Here is an 18,641-nt window from a genome sequence, read left to right as displayed (position 1 = left end):
GAATTAAAATCACAAGGAAAGTATTGGCATACAAATTTCTCCCAATGCTTGAACCAGGAGTTCCCTTGTCTTCTGGATTGGGTTCAAAATTACAAGACTACAGAGTTAAGCATAAGCAGTCCAAACCCGAAAAAATTGGATCGGCTGCTCAACGAAGGTAATAAAATAACAGGCATTAGATATAGGATTAAAAGAAACATACGAAACATGGAACTGACAAGCAAAGATAACATATGATAATTGAAACAATGCAATTCCCTTATAACGTCAGCATAAGCATTCGTGAAATAAAATATTTATTTCAAAATTAAAAAATTTAAAATCGTACTTACCAATTTTGACTTATTTCCAACTAAACGACAATATTCAGGGTATAAAGTACAAAGCTTGGGATGCCTTCGTATATTTGAACATTTGTGGGGAAATTTTTCACAGTAAGGACCAATACGAATTCTGAAATTAATTAAAAATAACTTTACCACATTTCAATCACCAATTCAATGCATCAGAATTTATTTCGTAAAAGTGACACTTAATGCATCTTATTTTATACCCCTCCTGTTGGCAGCTTTCCTGTCCTGCGGCAAAATTGTTGGGTTTTCCAACAGAAGGAAATTAAAATAAAGAGTTTTGACGTTTAGAGAAGTAAAGTATTTAGGTCCAACCTCAAGAACTCACCACTTCGCGGTTCCCCATTGACCCCGCTACAAATTGGCTATGTAAATGTTAAAAGATGTAAAAAAACATAAGGATCAGCAAAAATAATACAACGTTCTCTTTTTCTCTCTTATTTTGGGAAGTATACGGAAACGGTAACTGTACTGATACGGAACGGTACTGATAACGGAATTAAAAAACAAAATTTGTAACGCTAAAAAGTGTAAGTAAGTAAAAGTGTAAGTGGAAGTAAACGCTAAAATCAATAAAACGAAGCGTTTAATGCATGATTAAAGAACAGTACGCTAAAAAAAACCGGACCACGCTGATTAATTTTTGTTCTAATAATCGGATTTCACATTTTAGGACTCAATCTTAATAATTCGAGGGAGTGTCCTCAGATATCCTAATTAACTATGTCAGGCGATATTTTATGTTACAAAATCAGGCAAAAAAACTCACCTTTTCTGAATAAACATACCCTTTTTTCAACGGATTCGGATTTCTAACCCCCAAAATAGTGGCCGCAATCTGGGAAATAGGGCCCGTATAGTTTGATCAGGAGAGCGATACGACTTTTTTAAAAATTTGATATCTCAGGAACAATTCAACGGATTTCGCTCAAATTATGTTATTTTTACATGCAAAATTACACATTGTAAAATGATGTAAGAAATTTTAGATCTTACTATACAAAATGTGTTCGACTATTATTTAATAAAATAATTAGAAATAAGACATATTTACTAAAGATTGTTTTTCCCATGAAATTATTTCTGGAAAAAACGAATTTTACAATTGAGTGCAAAAATTTTTCAATTTGCCTAAGTTCTCAAGGTATGGCGAGGAGTAATTCAGATCATAAAATTTATTTTAGTAATTTTTTAGATTAATTAATTTCTATTTATTCAGGTAATAAATAGCTATAGTCAAAATTTAAAAAAAAAAACCAACAACAACTTGAAATTACTTATAAAAATATCGTTCAATATCATTTAGCAGTTTTACACATTATCCAATTCGCCCCCGTTTGTTAAATTTTGAAGTAAGTGTTAATGTTAAAAAAGAAATAAAATAGTTAATAAACATGCGCAGTTTCTTGAAAACGTACGCACAGAATCATACGTAAAACTACTAAACTCTCCATAATAAATTATAAAAAATATTTGACTATCATACTCATTCGGTTTAAGATAGTAACAACCTAAAAATAATTTATTATTAACTAAATTTTTTTCTTATTCAGGTTATAAATATCAACAATCAAAAGTTAAGCAACAACCTATATCTACAAAAAATATCATTTAGTAAAGAATTGAATTTCTAATTTATTCAGAGTTTCAGATAAAAGCAATCCAAAAATCTTTTAAAAATGAATTGGATCTAATCAATTTTTCACTTGTTCAGATTGTAGATAAAGATGATTTTCAATTTTCGAACATTTTAGAACTACTAAATTTTAGAATGACTAGAACAATTTTAGAACAACTGAATTTAAACTAATTTAACTGTAACTACTATAACAATTTCATAACTACTAAAAATATGGTTTAATAATGAATTGGATCAAATGAATATTTTACTTAGATAAAAATACTGAAAACTTTAGCAGAAACAAATACAAATGAAATTGTTAAAGAATTTCATGCATTAAATAATGAAAAAAGTAACAAAATTTCTTACTCGTTTAGATTGCAGATGGTGAAGGCGGGAAACATAACATCTTGGGGTTGCTCTACATTCAATTCAACAAATGAAGGATACTCTAAGTACATTTCAAGAAATTTTTCACTCTGAATTAAAAATCCTACAATTAACAGTATTCTCAAAAGCAGTCTAACCTTTGATCTCCAAAACGTAAGTTTTTTGTATTTATTTTTCATTTCACTTAGAAATATAATTCCTTCTCTTTATTGGATAAAAACTTAGCTTATTTGCTGTTTAAAAAACAATTATGAAATATTTTATAGATATTATGTCTAAAAATTAATTTTCATTTCAGAATAATTCTTATTTCAATCGGGTTAGGTTTTGTTTAAGTTTCAGAGTTCATCCAATTCAGTTCCATTTCGAAATTATAATTTGAATAATTGGAAAATATTAGATTTTATGACAAAAGTTTCTACATTCATCAATTTAATTTCATTTCAATGTTTAAAGTTCATACAAAACAGCTGTTCTGCAATTGAATTTCTTAGTAATTGATATTCTTTAGATTCATCAATAGGTTTCCATGTTGCACTTTTCTTTCTTATTTGTTTTTAGAAAAAAACTCTAAACTTTAAAATTAGAAAAACGAAAAATAATGTTACCGAAAAATAATGTTCACATGATGCGATTGCCTTTTAAAGCAAATATTTCGAGGAAATTTGAGAAATTTAGAAACTAAACTTCGACGAAATTCCATTAAAACTCTTCACACTTTAAAATAAATTGTAAAACTGTAGATAACGTTGTCGCATAAAATCCCAATGCTTTGATCAGTTAATGATAATGCATATTTTTTTCCCTTGAATAATAAATTCTTATAATTTCAATTATGAATGTATTTATTTTTTGCACGATTCGATCAAGAGCAAATTAATGTTATTCCATCTATTCAATTACCTATTTCAAAGTTCATGAAAATATTTTATCATTGTTTAGACGTTCCATAGCCAATTTCTAAAATGCTATAGCTATTTAATCCATAAAATCTATAACTTTCAAACAAATAATGCCAATTACATTTGTCACATAACCATTTTACAAAAGTAAGTAGTTCGAGGCTTTCAAGTTCTCACTTTTGAGTACTAAAATGGAACGCAAACGATTTTCTTCTAAAATATATCAGCATTATTTTAGAGCATAATTATCTTAAAAACTTGTTCGTAAATTACCCCACTGAAATCTAACATCGGAACAAAATACACCAGTAATTTAAATTCGTTCGATTAATTTTTTTTTTAGTAACTAGTTAATTAACTTTACCCATCACGAGAATTACTACTCTACTTCTTTTCATAAACAAGGTATTTATTATATCTTTCCCCGTTTGTTGATGCCAACGAAACGAAAAGATACAAAAACAAGTTTCCAATGTGGCCTATACTATTTACGATAATTTATTTCGAAATAGATAATTTTATAGAAATATGACCTTTTTAAATCATCGACCCTAAAAATATATAATGGGTAACAAACATTCAGCCAGTTAATTCGATACAATTCGATAATGGAACACGTGTTCTCTGAAAGAAAAAAAAAAGGTTTTCGTGTTATTTGTTCTTATGTAATTTTGTGTACAAACTGGTATTTATTTTATTGCTTTTTTGAGTTAATGTTTGAAATACGTAAATAAGGGCAGGCGATAAATAAACAATTTTTTCAACAGGTTTATAAGTAAAAGTTTATTTACTTTCTTTACACTTCAAATTCGATTGCAAGGAATATTAGTGAACTATGTCTACACTTCAAATAAACATAACTGCAACAGGTTTTAAAACATTTTCATAACTTGAAAAATATTTTCGAGATAAAATCCTAATAATGGAGCACATTTTCTCTGAAAAATAGTAATAAAACGAAAACAAGTTTGCTTGTTACTTGTTCTTAAGTAATTTTATGTACAGAGTGGTATTTATTTTATTATAGTTTTGAATTTACCCTTGAAATACAAACACGAGGACATTTTTTGAATAAACATATTATTTTATCAGCATCATTATAAGCCTTTTTATCTTCATTTTATATTCGATTATAGGGAATATATTTAACAGAATCACAGATTTTTTTAAAGACTCATAGATTAGGGTAATGTGGGGTAAGAAAGGGTCAATACGATTCGAAGACCTGTTGCTGCAAAACTGTTTGATCTAGAAACTTTCAGATTTAATTAAGATATTCACTGTTTAGTTGCATTCGATATATAATATCATTCATTAATAAAATATTCGATAATATTTTTTTATAAATGAATTTTTTTCTTAAAAAAAGTTACATTTCCATGTCCTACACAACTAGTGGTACGGGGTACTTATGAATATTAGAATTTTATAAGGTAAGACGGGGTACATATGAATACTAGAATTTCATGGGGTAAGACGGGGTACATAAGAATACTAGAACTTCAGTTAAAAAATAGCAGATATTATTTACAAGACAATTTACAATTTATAAGACAAGATACAATTACAAGATACAATTTATAAGACAATTTAAGAATCGAAACGGAAACTAAGAAGCTAGTAGCGAATTCAAATGAACTTACACATACAGGTATCTTTTAAAAATGAATTAAAATATCTTCGTAATTTTTTAAAAATAATTCATTTTTTTAAATACAATTCTTAAATATTTTTAAAACATTTTATTTTTATAGAATTAAAAGAATATATAGGAATGTTCATTCATCCAAAAACAAATAGACAAACTCTTTCAAAATTTGATTAAAAAAAATAATGGATAAATAACTTAAAGTAATTAAGTTCTATATAAAATTGAGTTAATTGTTTGTTAATATTAATAAAATTACTAAAAGCTTCTTTGTTAATTTATATTTTTATCATATGCAAGCTCATGGTTAAAAGTCTGTGCAAGTGCAAAACTGGCAAATCATGTTTCTCTCTCTCTTTTTTCAAAAAATAAATATAAATTTTCTAAAGCCATTCAAATTGTATAATACTAAACCTGATTAATTATAAACTTTAAATTATCCAGTATAATATTATTACCTTGCACACATCCATTTTCGGGGAGACCTTGGTAACTAACAAATCAAACGCGCTTTAACACTGCAGTAAGAACGTGTCTTAAAAAATCCCTCTATTTACGTTTCTAATTTAATATGCGTTTTTGTTTCTATATTTTGTAATCTGGCAATCTTATTGCGAAAATATTTTAAATCATTCTTGAAAGATTCCGGTGCGTGTAAATTCATTTGAATTCGCTACTCGCTTTTTAGATTTCGTTTTGTGTTTGGTTCTATATTTTCTTTACATTTTATTTTCTGTTAATATATTTTCGACTTACTGTGTTCGATTTTCATTTCATTTTTTTAGTGCTCCTCCCATTATTGTATTGATATATTTTGCTTTGGCTATATTGATACAGTATTAGAAAGCACTCCTTTTTGGCAGATATAATCGTGTGGGCTCATGAAGTGATTATATCATTTCATTATTTTGTTTTCCGGGTTTTTGATAAATATATAGGGGAGAGGGGGGCACATGTGAACAAATTCTCTTATTTCTTCATTTTTTGAAAAATATCATCAATTTCTCACAGTAAAGAAGTCCATATGTTTAAATAGTCTTTTCTTTGTCTTATGGAATTTTTTGAGATTTTTCAATAAAATATTTCTTTACTTTATGATATTTCAGAAAAAGGACTTCAATTCTGCGCATGTGCCCCAATTGGGGGCACATGTGAACATGCCTGGGGCACATATGAACAAGATTAAAAACACAAAGCAGTTATCATATTTCAAAGAAAAAATTCTTTAATATAACAGATATAGATACGCATTATACTAAAGGAGTTGTAGCTTACTATGTGAATTTAAATTGTACAGCAGTACTGTCAATAAGAAAATAATTTTTCAGCTGTACAATAATTTTTCCGCTGTTGGGTTTTTCGCAACTTCATGTTCCTCAGGAGTTGTAATGGGCCTTTTTCTTTCTTCTCTAATACTCTGTCATGATTTTTTTTCATATTTTCTATCTTTTCATTTGTAGCTTTAGCAACTCTATCTTTCTCAGGTGTATCAGTTAATATGCGTGATGCGCGATCAACCATTTAATAATAAATAAAAAAAACTAAAGAAAAAATCAATAAATTAATTATGGAAAGTTAAATAATAATAATTTTAAATACATACATATTTTTTAAACTTATAATATCATGAGGATAATAATCGTAATACTATGTAGGGGCACATGTGAACTGCTCACATCTGCCCCAGATGTTTTGTTCACAAGTGCCCCATAATCATTCTTAAACCTAACTTGAAAAATAAAGAATTTTTAATTGTGTAAAAAAAAAAATAATAATTGTCATAAACTTACCTGAATGTTCATATAATGGTCTGCAATAGTTAATTTCAGTTTATTAGTTGATTTATACTATGTTTTCACTTGAAGAAGCGAGTGATTATAATATATACAACACCAGCTGATACAAAGAAATTGTCAGAATAGAGCCACAAAATGTCTCATTCTTCTGAAAGTTTTGCAGAGAGTTAGGACTAGTACTGCCATCAATTGAAAATTTTTCAAGATTTTTCATTTCAAATCATATTGGTAAAACATACCATGTTCACATGTGCCCCCCTCTCCCCTACTATTATTATTGTTGTTATTTTTCTAGATATTTTTTTAAGATTTTTTAAAAAATATTTTAATAATTTTACTCCTTTTCTTTTCATTAACCTTTATTTTTCCATGACTTCTCTGCATCGCTTAATTATTAGTTCTATATTCTTGCAGCTTATGCGAAATAAATATCATTTTTTAATTTTCTTCGTTTTTTCTCTTTTTTTAATCCTTTTTGTCTGTGTGTATATAATATATATATATATATATATATATATATATATATATATATATATATATATATATATATATATATATATATATATATATATATATATATATATATATATATATATATATATATATATATATATATATATATATATATATATATATATATATATATATATATATATAAACGAATTACTTTAAAGGTTTTATAAACTCCTTTGCTTTCTCCACAATTAAAAACAATTTCCCCTTGGTCTTATAGGAGGCCAGTTTTTAGTTGAAATTTAATATCCTTCACTAGATGGGAAAAAAGCCATTGAATTTGAAAAGCAACAGGCCAGAACGTCCCATGCAAGTTGTACTTTTCCGAAACGATTAATTCGTAAGCTATCATTCATGGTCATTTCTATCGATTTACAATCCAAATGTATCGATTCCTCCGTTTACAAATTTGAATTAATTTAATGTATTTAAATTTAACCACCACGCCTGAAGCTAATAACATAAACTTGAACTTAACTATTATTCGGAACCTATGTTGAATTTTATTTAATTGAGTGAAGGTCCCTTTTTTCGAAGGGTGTGTTTACTGGCAACGTGAAATAAGCCAATAGGAATTCACGAAATAGGGGTGTGTGGTTGTAGTCGTGGATACAAAATATTGAAATACAGATATCTAAAAATTGTTTTCCTTTCCTGGAAATAACTGATATTACATTAGTAATTTATCGTTGTTTATTTCTTAATGTTAAAAATTATTACCTTCTTCACCTATTCTATATTGTTTTTTTCTTCTTGTTTACTTTCAAAGTCGTGTTTTCTCTCATTAATATTCATGAACGTGTATTGTTAACAATTAAATAACGCAAAATTGATTTTGGTGTTAAAAATACCTTGAAAAAACAAAGAAATGCATCTGAATATATATATATATATATATATATATATATATATATATATATATATATATATATATATATATATATATATATATATATATATATATAATATATATATATATGTATATATATATATATATATATATATATATATATATATATATATATATATATATATATATATATATATATATATATATATATATATATATATATAAAACAATTAAAATATTTTAAATATTTAATAATGCTAAAAATGCTACAAAGATTTAATGTTTTTAAGAGTAGGTTTCAATGCATTTTAGTAATTAATTTCAAATTTTATCATCATCACACAAAGCAATAGCATAACTTAATAAAAAAATGAAAATGCTAGTGCTCCTTAGTTGAAGTGGAAGAAATGTAAACATGTTTTAAGCGCTCGAATACGATGCTTCTCTTCCGGCTAACACTGCTTAAGTGATGAGAACAGAAACAGGTTGGAAGGAAGAAAAAGCACAGTATCCAACAAAAATAAGGAACGAAATTATTGGTTAGTGAGCATAGATATGTATTTTTCGGCTACCACTGTCCCCGAGGTTACCGTAGTTTCTCTTATTTTTGACCCCATAAACTTCCCTTTCATATTTCCATGATCTAAACTGCTTCTTTTTTCATCATTCGCGTTGTGTCGTCACGTCAGGATAAAGAGTGATTATTTTTGAGAGATACACGCATTTGTTTCTTCTTCTAGATATTATTTTTTTTAATTGCATAACTATTACATAAAGTAAAACGCTCTTAAGAAAATGCTCTTAAAAAAGGGATGTTTTCGTGGTTTTCTTCTCCATGTAACGCGAATGCGGTTAGTTCCATCAAAACGAAGACAAACTTCTCCCAATACTTGATCCAGGAGTTCCTTTGAATTCTGGATTGGGTTCAAAATTACAAGGCTACCTAGTTGAACATTAGTAGTCGTAAATCCAAAAATTTTGGTCGGTTGTTCAACGACAGTTATATAGATAAAAGTAAAAATGTTTGGTTAACTAAGTCAGCAGATGATAGCAATTCAGAATTATAAGATTTTGCGTTTATTATAAATTTTTTGTCCCATATTACTGTCTCTTTCGATCACTAATGTGCCTAATTAACCCTTTATTAAACTTCTTTTCTAAATGATAAAATTAAAGTAAATAAAATCTTATTCAGTTTTTTTTACCTAAATTAAATTCGATTTTTTGATGGTAAGTGGGGAAATCGGTGGGATTCTTCAAAATTGGACCTTCTGTAAATAATTTATCATAATCTTGAACTTCTATGCTTAAAATTTAAACCAATTTATAAATTCTGTGTTTATTACTTCAAATAAACTTGATCAAATGAACAAACACACAAGAGAAAATAGCTTTCCACTGTTTACTTCTCTTCTTGACCCCACTTACCCTTTACTGTTACATCCACATTTATGTAAACAAAACTCTTCTTTGCTAATGTTTTTTTCTGAAGTTATCAACATATTGCAGCGCAATTCATAGGTGGGAAAATAACTCCCCATTGGCGTTTAAAAACTAACAAACTGGTGGGAAGAACACTTCCCACGACTACATTAAAGGTTATCAGACACCAACTGCAGTCTTATATTTCAAAACCGGCTAACTCGTATTCATTCTGTGGTTGAGTATTCCCTAAAAGTTTTCTAATTTTCTCCCAAAATACATGTTGATCCGTTAAAGTATCGGGCCACAATATGCAAGTTCTCGTTTTTTCCAGGTACTTTAAATGCTTGGTGTAAAACTTCTTATCCACTTTCTTCAGCTTAATTAAGATGAGACAGTCTCTCGTCTCGTCGAAAAGCCTGTGCTGAGCCATGTGCAATTCGAACATGCACCACTCACTCTTGACGAACTCTTCAGTTAAGATCAAAATTACTTTCCTACTATTCTCAATGGCTTCTAGAATGTTCTCCGTTATAAACCTCCCTACCTCGAAATCTCTATCGTGTATGCACAGCTTCAGTTTTGGATCTTGTCTCTCTAAGGCGGGGATCAGGAACGATGCAATCCACGATGTATCGTTCGAATTGTACGAAATGAACGCGTCATACTTGTACACCCTCTCAGATTTTCTGTTGCTTGTTCTTCTCTCTTTGAATTTGGATTGCACGTGAAACACCCAGTATCTAATATACCACCGGAAGCTATAGCAAGAGCATGCCACCATAATAAAGAATATGCTCCCCACGGAAATTAGAACAATAAAGGATAGGCTCAATAGTTTTTCGAATTCTGAGCAATCAGCGAATGAAACGACTACGAGAGATTGGTCTGCCAGTTTATTTGGCAATGAGCACTTAACTAAATCTATACCCTTATTAATCGAATACGGTAATCCCATCTGTATAGGCGTTGATTTTAGAAATGCCTGAAATTGGCGCAAACCACAGTTACTGCAGTTGAAAGGATTTCTTGAGATGTCGAGGTAGCTCGTATTTTTTTGAAATTCTGACAGCATAGTCGGTGTAACATAGTCAATGTAGTTCTGAGACAGACCCAGGGTGTTGACCGTTAAGTTTTCACCAAAAATTGGCTCATCCCAAGGGTGAATTTTGTTCTGCGACAAAATCAGAAGTTCAAGATGGTCAGTAAAGTTGAAGATTCCTTTTGGTAGTTTCTTAATTCGGTTATTGTTTAACAAAATAATAGTCAGTAATGGTGTTTGCTGAAAAGGGTTGAGTTCATCTGGTAATATTAAGTGATTATTTGAAAGATAGAGATCTGTCAATTTATGCAGACCAAATAAAGTTGCATTGCTTAAATATCTAAGACGGTTGTGTGACAGGTCAAGGATTTCCAAAGAGCCGAGAGTCTCAAACGCACAATCTTCAATAGCAACCAAATCTACGTCGTTTAATATCAATCTTTTCAGTTTATGCAAACCGAAAAAGTCATATCTAGAGAGAGTTTCAGGAAACAAGTTTGAGGTGAAATCAATAAATTCTAACTCTGGAGTATTCTTAAAAGCAAATACACCTGATATTTCAAACTCTTTCATTTCATATCGCGTTAATTGACGGGACAATTGAAGAATTTTCAAACTTCTTGAAGAAGGTACGTTAAACCTCAGAAAATTATTTCCAGAAAGGACCAGCACAGTCAAATTTGGAAGCTGGCTGATGAGATCATTATCAGTGATCCTTACAGAGCATTGATCAATCCATAAAGATTGAAGCGATGGTATATACGGCAACTTATGAATTTTAATAAAATAATTACGTGAAAGATAAATATGCTGAATAGATGTATTTTCTAAAAACTTCAGAGATTCAGAAGGAAAAACATTCAAATGAACCCATTCTTGTAGAAATAAATACCTAATGGGGGCATTCTTTAGACTGCTTGTAACATTAGTTAAAGCCTCTTCATTAAGGTAATTCACTGATAAATCTAATACCTCAAGATTCTTTAAGTGTTCGAAAGCACCTTTTTCAACAACGCTCATGGTAGTGTTAAACAGATGTAATTTAGTAATGTTGCTGTTGCTTAGAGGTTTGAGCTCATTTTTCCGAATTCTAAAAATTCTCCAGTTGTGGTCAAGCACCAGAATTTCCAAGTGCTTCAGTCCTTCCAAAGTATTTGCCACAACTTCGATAGTTATGAACGAGTTTTTGCTTAGATTTAAATATTTAAGATTCGAAAGATAACTGAAAGCATACTTTACGGCCATTATATTATTGTCACTCAAATCAAGATATTGCAGACTTTGAAGTCCAGTAAATGCTCTTGTTATGAAACGGTGCTGGTTGTTCGATAATCTCAGATACGTAAGCTTCGTCGAATATGAAAACAATGGCTTTGTCAGTGTAACTGTCGGGCTGTCCGTAATTTCTAGCCTTACAGTATTGTTAGGTAAGTATTGAGTTAAGGAGTATATAGACACATTTTTGCAAGAAATTGTTAATTCATCGTTTTTATCCAAGTTGCATTTAAAATGGTGGGTAAGGATGTAAAACGATGAAAAGTCAATGTTTAATTCATTATGAGTGACAGTGTCATGGCTGATATTCATTAAAACTGAAAATTTTCCACTTGCAAAGTTTGAGTCGAATGGATCGTCATTAGAGTCATTGTTTTTAAGTACCTTTCGAATATCTTTTAAGATTTCATCGAATAATCGAGAACTGTTAGCCGTCATAATCGAAACTTCATCCAAAGTTGTGAAATTATGACGATTGAGAATTGTTATATGTAAAAAAGTTCCGTTTAAATCGAGTATTGGTGTATTTTGACGTGTTGCATGATTTAAATTAGAATCACCCGTCTGTAGAAAATTTCTTAAAATCGTATTTTTATCCGATAACATCTCGAATTTTCGGTCAGAAGACAGTAAACTTGTATTTTGTTCAATAGGCATCAATGAAATATAGTTTTTACCAGAAGGCAATGTTGCAGTGTTGTTTTGCTCTGGAATCAATAGCCTGGTTCCGTTTTGCTCAAGAAACAATATTTCAGTGTCGTTTTGAAGAGAAGACGGTGATGTAGTTCCGTTTTGCTCAAGAAACAATACTGCAGTTCCGTTTTGAAAAAGAGTCGTTTCTACAGAAAGAGTCTCAAATCCAACAATCAGTTGAACTGTGAATAGTAACGAAAGAAGAATCTTCATCTTCATCAGCTCCATACCTGTAATAAATTACATAATTATTATATAATGCGATGCAGTTCTAATTTTCAGCGAATTTTATGTCAAATATTATTTATTTTCCTTTTAACTTGAGGGTCCAACTCCTTTTCGTTGTACCCGCTAAATCCCTGAACTGCAATTCCAGTTTTTTTTGGATTGCTGCGCAATTCAAGCTTACTTCCCTTGCTCATTAATCTGATTCTGTTTTTAAAACTAAGTTTTAAATACATGGAACATATGCATCCTATGAAAACTATGATTTATATACATTTTGGTACTTTTACATTTCTGCTGACTGTAAAAAACCTATTACCAGAGTATCTATTTATATGTATGGTGTATTCATTACCACAATAACCTGTTGTACCTATTAACATATTTAATTAAGTATCCAGTGGTTGGGTGATTTTTTACGGCTTTCCGAAACGACATAATGCCTACATCTCAATGGTATAATGTCTGAGAGCCCCCCAAAAAAGAGAATGAAGAAAAAAATAATTCAAGCAAAGTTTTGATTTAAGTTTATTAGATTTTAATTTTGATTTAAATTTATATTTAAATTATGACTATTATGTTATGAATTATGACGTTATAATTCAATTGATTACTTAACTTCAGTCAACATAAGTAGCATAAAAATGGACCGGCTGTTCTAACAATTTGCATAAACAATTGTAAATTTTAAATCAGTTTGGAAATACAACGAGGAATTAATTTGAATTAAATAACGAATTAAAGGACATCACCTTAGAAAAACATGGCTTGAAGATTCATTTGTGATAATGGAAAATGGTTACGGTACCGTCATGTGGGGCTACTTTGTGCAAATTCTAATTTGGCATTTTTCAAGTGCTGTTACTCAGTATTATGTTTTTTTCACGTTAAAAATGTGTGGAATTTGAAGATAGAAGTCTCCTCTATTACTACAAAAATTTTTTCGAATTTTAAAATAATGTCAGAGTGTGTTTTGTTTATCCAATGTCAACAACTTTCCGAGAACGTCGGACGTCGAAAAGTGTGCGTGGAAACTTTAGCTGTGAAATGCAAAGACGTTGATAAAACAATTGTCGTAAGTGCAAAATTTTTTATTCATTCATTAATAAACAATTATATCATGTTAGCGTTAAAAATATTTTTTAAATTAATAACAAATAAACGGAAAATGGAAAAAAATGCACTGTGGGGCTACTTTGAGCAAAGTTTCATTCGTTTTTTTTTTCGACAGAAAAATTGTCAGACACTAGAAAAAAAGTACCTCGAACGAGAAATTATCGTGATTACTCTTTAGAAAAGCTGCAACAATGTTTGCAAGCAGTTGCTGGTGGTATGTCGATTGCAGAAGCTTCTCGGAAGTACAAAATCTACAAAAATACTATCTCTAATTAAATTTACAAGAAACACGTGAAACGTGCTGGTAAACTATTATTTTTCTTCTAAAAAGGTTTTCTAATGAATTACTCAAACGATTTAACACATAAAAATATATTTTATAGGACATCAGGTGATTTTGACAGAAACTGAAGAGCAAATTCTGTCATGTTCATTCAAGCATGTTATGTTCAAATTCATCAATATTATAAATGTTAATGAATATGTAATAATTATTATTTTTGAAATTTCATCCATTTCAATGTTCAAAAATGTATATGGTTTCCTTTTGTTTAAACTCAAATGTTTTGAAATAAGCATTCTTTTTAAGAAAAAATTCTTTATAAAAAATGGTTTTTTAACGCTGAATATTATTTTCAAACTAATATCTTTACATATATTGATGTTTTTGTTATTAGAAATGTCAATAATTAACTTTTTTAACAATTTTATGTCAATATTTTACTAAAAATAGGATTATTAAACTGAATTCCTATCGCTGCACAAAGTAGCCTCACTTGGGGGCTACTTTGTGCAAGGTATGTTTTGACTTATTATTTGTAAATATTACATACAAATAATGCCAATATTGATCAAATTCACTCGTCTGAGTCCAGTTATGAATATAATATCCATAAATTTTACTAAAGTTTGAATTAACATAGTTTTTTTACACGTCAAAGTTCAAAAACTGCGAAATCCTGCACAAAGTAGCCCCACATGACGGTAGTGGAAAAGATGTGACTAAAGGGAAATAATTTACATTTAAATTAAATGTCAGTTTTGTTTACTTTTGTACATGTTGAGTTCTTTTTATGAGGAGTTCTTTTATTATTGTTTTTCAAGCTTATGCTGCTCACTCACCTGATATTTATGTTCATTGTTGCCAACACGAAAAAGTAATTTTATCAGTTATTTAACATTATACGCTTTAGTGTTGCATATAATGCTAAGAATATGTTATGTTTTATATAACTCCTGCTCGCTACACTCGTCAACTCCCGAAATTGCTTTGGCAGTTTCTTTTGGATAGCTCCACAATTCGAGCTTGAATTCGGTCACTCTTTGGGTATAGTTTGTCTAAAGTAAGAACCCCCCTAGCCAATCGTCGGGACCCGTGGTAGTGACGATGGTATATCCAGGTATAGCTATTTTAAGTAGGGCTGTGGGTCACTGTTTAGGACATGTTTTGGCTCGGGTCGGGTGTTTCCATAGCGACAGACGGCCTCAGACTTCGTAGCGGTGGGAATTCTTATCGTAGAGAAACTATACATCATTTGTTACCTCTTAATAGATACTTAATTGCATTATTTTTCTAAGTAACAAATAAGGTGATATATATATATATATATATATATATATATATATATATATATATATATATATATATATATATATATATATATATATATATATATATATATATATATATGGGGGATAGTGCAGCATAGGAGTAAATGATGACGATAATTTAATAAACATAACAATTTAATAGAAAATAAAAGGATGGAAGGATATAGCAGTTAACGTTATTGAAATGACTCGTGAGAGTTGCCTTCTCGCAGTGGTCTCCGGAATGCATGTGACTAAGAATTAGATTGTTCTATGGCAGGGGTGGCGAACCTTTATGCACCAACGTGCCATTTTTTCAAAAAACTGTTTAATGAGGTCATAGACGTGCCGTCAAATCATTTTGACTTTGTGATTATTGGGAAAATAATAATACTAAATACTATCAACTCAAAACTCTTTATTTACTATGAAAAAATAAATTTTTGCAATGTCTCAGTTGTACCCGTAATTCAACTTAAAGTAACATCAGTGTGTCCTCTGTTGTTGCAGATTAGATGACAAATAACTTATATTAGGTTGTAAGATGTTAGTTTATGCAGGACTGTTAAATTTTTTTTGCTAGTTATTTATTGTTAGCTTGTTTTGCTAATCCTTGTTTTTTATGGTTATTAATTGTTTTTTGGAATTAATTGTAAATTTCTTTGTTAATAATTGTTTTTTCGTTTTTGTTTTTTGTGAATTTCAACTTAATTGTTAATACGCTTTATAGTAAACTTTGTGATCAGTGGCGTGCCCAGAATATTGTGTCACGTGCCATAAATGGCACGCGTGCCATTGGTTCGCCATCCCTGTTCTATGGTATAAAGTCATGAGTTAATTATAAATTCGGGAGTTTCCCTTCGGGACTTCCCCTCGGGACAGGATGGCGCCTCTCAATGACGAACAGGATGATGCAACTATCTTAAAGTATTACAAGATGGTGAATGACGTAATGTTCGAAGCTATTACACTATAATTCTGTAACAACAGCTCCAAACTCCACACACACACACACACATATATATATATATATATATATATATATATATATATATATATATATATATATATATATATATATATATATATATATATATATATATATATATATATATATATATATATATATATTATAAGGTTTTCATGCTTAGGATCGTCTAATAATTAAGTAATTTAATAGTTTTCACCTGTAGACACAGGAATGTAACGGGGTGTTGCACTAGGTTGTCCATACAATGAGATAAACTATACATCTATATTTCAGTCTATCTTGGTATGTATGCCGGTATTCTTGCAGCATATACGTCCAGGGAAACATTTGATTTCCATCCATTTCTTTCACTTTATGTAGATTGCAAGTTGATTTAAATACATTCCGATGCTACTTGGAAATTTCCTTCCAAAGTAAATCATAGAATTTCCTTATGTACACAGTTATAAACTTCATTGTTTGAAGACGCAACTTTGTTTGAAATCCTTAATTTCGACATTAACCCGTAAAATGCATAAAACTAAAAGGTAAAAAAGAGGTAAGAAAATGAAAAAAATGTATAGATTTCCAATCTTAGTTGATAAAAGACATCTCTTTCCGGCGTTAAGAATGAAGCACTATTGAAACGATAATATAAATCAAAATCATTATTATTAAAGATGCGTAAGTTAATGTAGTGTACCTACCACTACAAAAATATAATTCAAATTCATTTATATAAGACATGTTAACTCGATTCTATGTGGTGATTCCTTGCCATAGATGAAGGTTGACATAGACGATGTGACTTTCCTCACATTGGTAACCTTCGGGCGTGATGTGAACATGCCTACCTTGGCATAAACGCCCACTACGATTTGAACATGCCTACTTCGATGGATGGTTCACATTTGCTACTTGTGACTGCGACATTATCCACCTCCTCGTACTGTTGCTTCTCAGTCTCGATCACACAGAACATGCAACGTATACACTCGACTGCTAAAGGCAACGCAAGAGCGATCGCCACCGTGAACTTAAGACATCTCTACCGAACAGCCCTAAAAAAATACGGTGATCTTAATACAGCTCTCCCGGCTTCTCACAAAACAGCAATGAATCAACTAGTGGTATCCCGTTCATCGAATTCTCTCACAGATATAATTTTGGTTTGGGAGTACTGTGGTGTATCTACCACTACAAAAATATAATTCCAATTCAAGTGTATATAAGGCATGATAACTCGATTTTATGGTGGGATACCTTTTCACAGATGGAAGTTGGCATTGTCTATAACTACTTTAACCCTTTAAAAGACCATGGTAAGTATACTTCCCACCATCATCATTGATTTTTGAAAGTAAATGGGAAGCTATTTTCTCACCTGCGATTTGCAAGGCTATCTTCCATCAAGTTCAGGAAATATAAAAAAAGTAAATAAAAACCAATGATGAGCTTTGTTTACATAAATGAGTAACACTAAAAATTAGCCTGTGGTCAGGTAGTGAGGTTAACACTAGGGAGCTATTTTTTGTTATACGTTATGCGCCATTTCACATTGTTTATATTTATGAACACAGAATGTATTAATTCGGTTATTTATAAACAAAGAAGTACAAGCGTAAGGCCTATTCTTTTACAACAGGTAGAATTTTGAAAAATCTTCACACAGCTTGCCACTGAAAAACTGATCAAATTAATTTTAGATAATAAACTATTTAGTACGCAAAGTACACAAAAAAACATTTTTAATTTTATTTAAATGGTCAAATGCAAATTTTATTATGGGAGCGTAATTGGAACTGAAATAGCCGCTGTTTTCACAAAAATATATGATTGAGCGAATTAACCAGACATGAAGCGAGCTCTCCAAATCGTTAAATAAATTAGGATAGTTGTCATTTTTTAAAGAGTTTAAAAAGTTTAAATTAGTTTTGATTTTAGCGTGGAGACATTCCACTCTTCTAATTTTTTTATAAGCAAACGATATTGTGTTTTAATTATAATGCGAAATATTTTCTAAAACTGTGCCGATTGTATTTGTGACTGTAACTTTTTCGTCAAACGATTGGAACGATCAGATCAGGCAAATCGATCGAACTACATTCAGTAAGATTTTTTTCAAAGTTTCTGAGAATAACGCATTGAATAGTGCTGTTCTTTAGTGTTTTTAATTTGCTTTTTGCAAAAGTAATTTAAATTACTTGAATAACAATAATTATTAAATAACGAGTTATG

The 18,641-nt window shown here is 29.9% G+C and overlaps 1 protein-coding gene and 1 long non-coding RNA gene across 6 annotated transcripts in view; one reads left to right on the top strand and one right to left on the bottom strand.

Moving 5' to 3' along the window:
• The window catches only part of LOC139425115 (uncharacterized), an 88,546-nt gene that overhangs the window by 38,298 nt on the left and 31,607 nt on the right, over nucleotides 1-18,641 (top strand). For both annotated transcript variants that reach the window (XR_015434809.1, XR_015434808.1), the window contains one exon: nucleotides 2,349-2,514. This is a non-coding gene — a long non-coding RNA (uncharacterized LOC139425115). The remainder of the gene's footprint in view (nucleotides 1-2,348; nucleotides 2,515-18,641) is intronic.
• Nucleotides 1-18,641, bottom strand: part of LOC107445273 (toll-like receptor 6) — a 36,144-nt gene that overhangs the window by 16,035 nt on the left and 1,468 nt on the right. For 2 of the 4 annotated variants that reach the window (XR_011636341.2, XM_043051480.3), the window contains exons 1-2: nucleotides 2,341-7,196; nucleotides 333-453 (exon numbers count right to left, since the gene is read on the bottom strand). Coding sequence is in view for 2 of the 4 variants with exons in the window: in XM_043051480.3 (XP_042907414.3) it covers nucleotides 333-453; nucleotides 2,341-2,540 (321 nt within the window). In the remaining 2 variants the exon portion in view is untranslated. Of the gene's footprint in view, nucleotides 1-332; nucleotides 454-2,340; nucleotides 7,197-9,458; nucleotides 12,733-18,641 lie in introns of those variants that run through there. The other 2 variants (XM_071178307.2, XM_087166332.1) reach the window with 2 other exon arrangements.

The sequence above is a fragment of the Parasteatoda tepidariorum genome, chromosome 6, assembly GCF_982258835.1.
Source record: "Parasteatoda tepidariorum strain Cologne lab strain chromosome 6, Ptep-v5.0, whole genome shotgun sequence".
NCBI lineage: Eukaryota > Metazoa > Arthropoda > Arachnida > Araneae > Theridiidae > Parasteatoda > Parasteatoda tepidariorum.
Note: the sequence above shows the minus strand (reverse complement) of the source record. Positions and strands in the feature narration are given on the sequence as shown.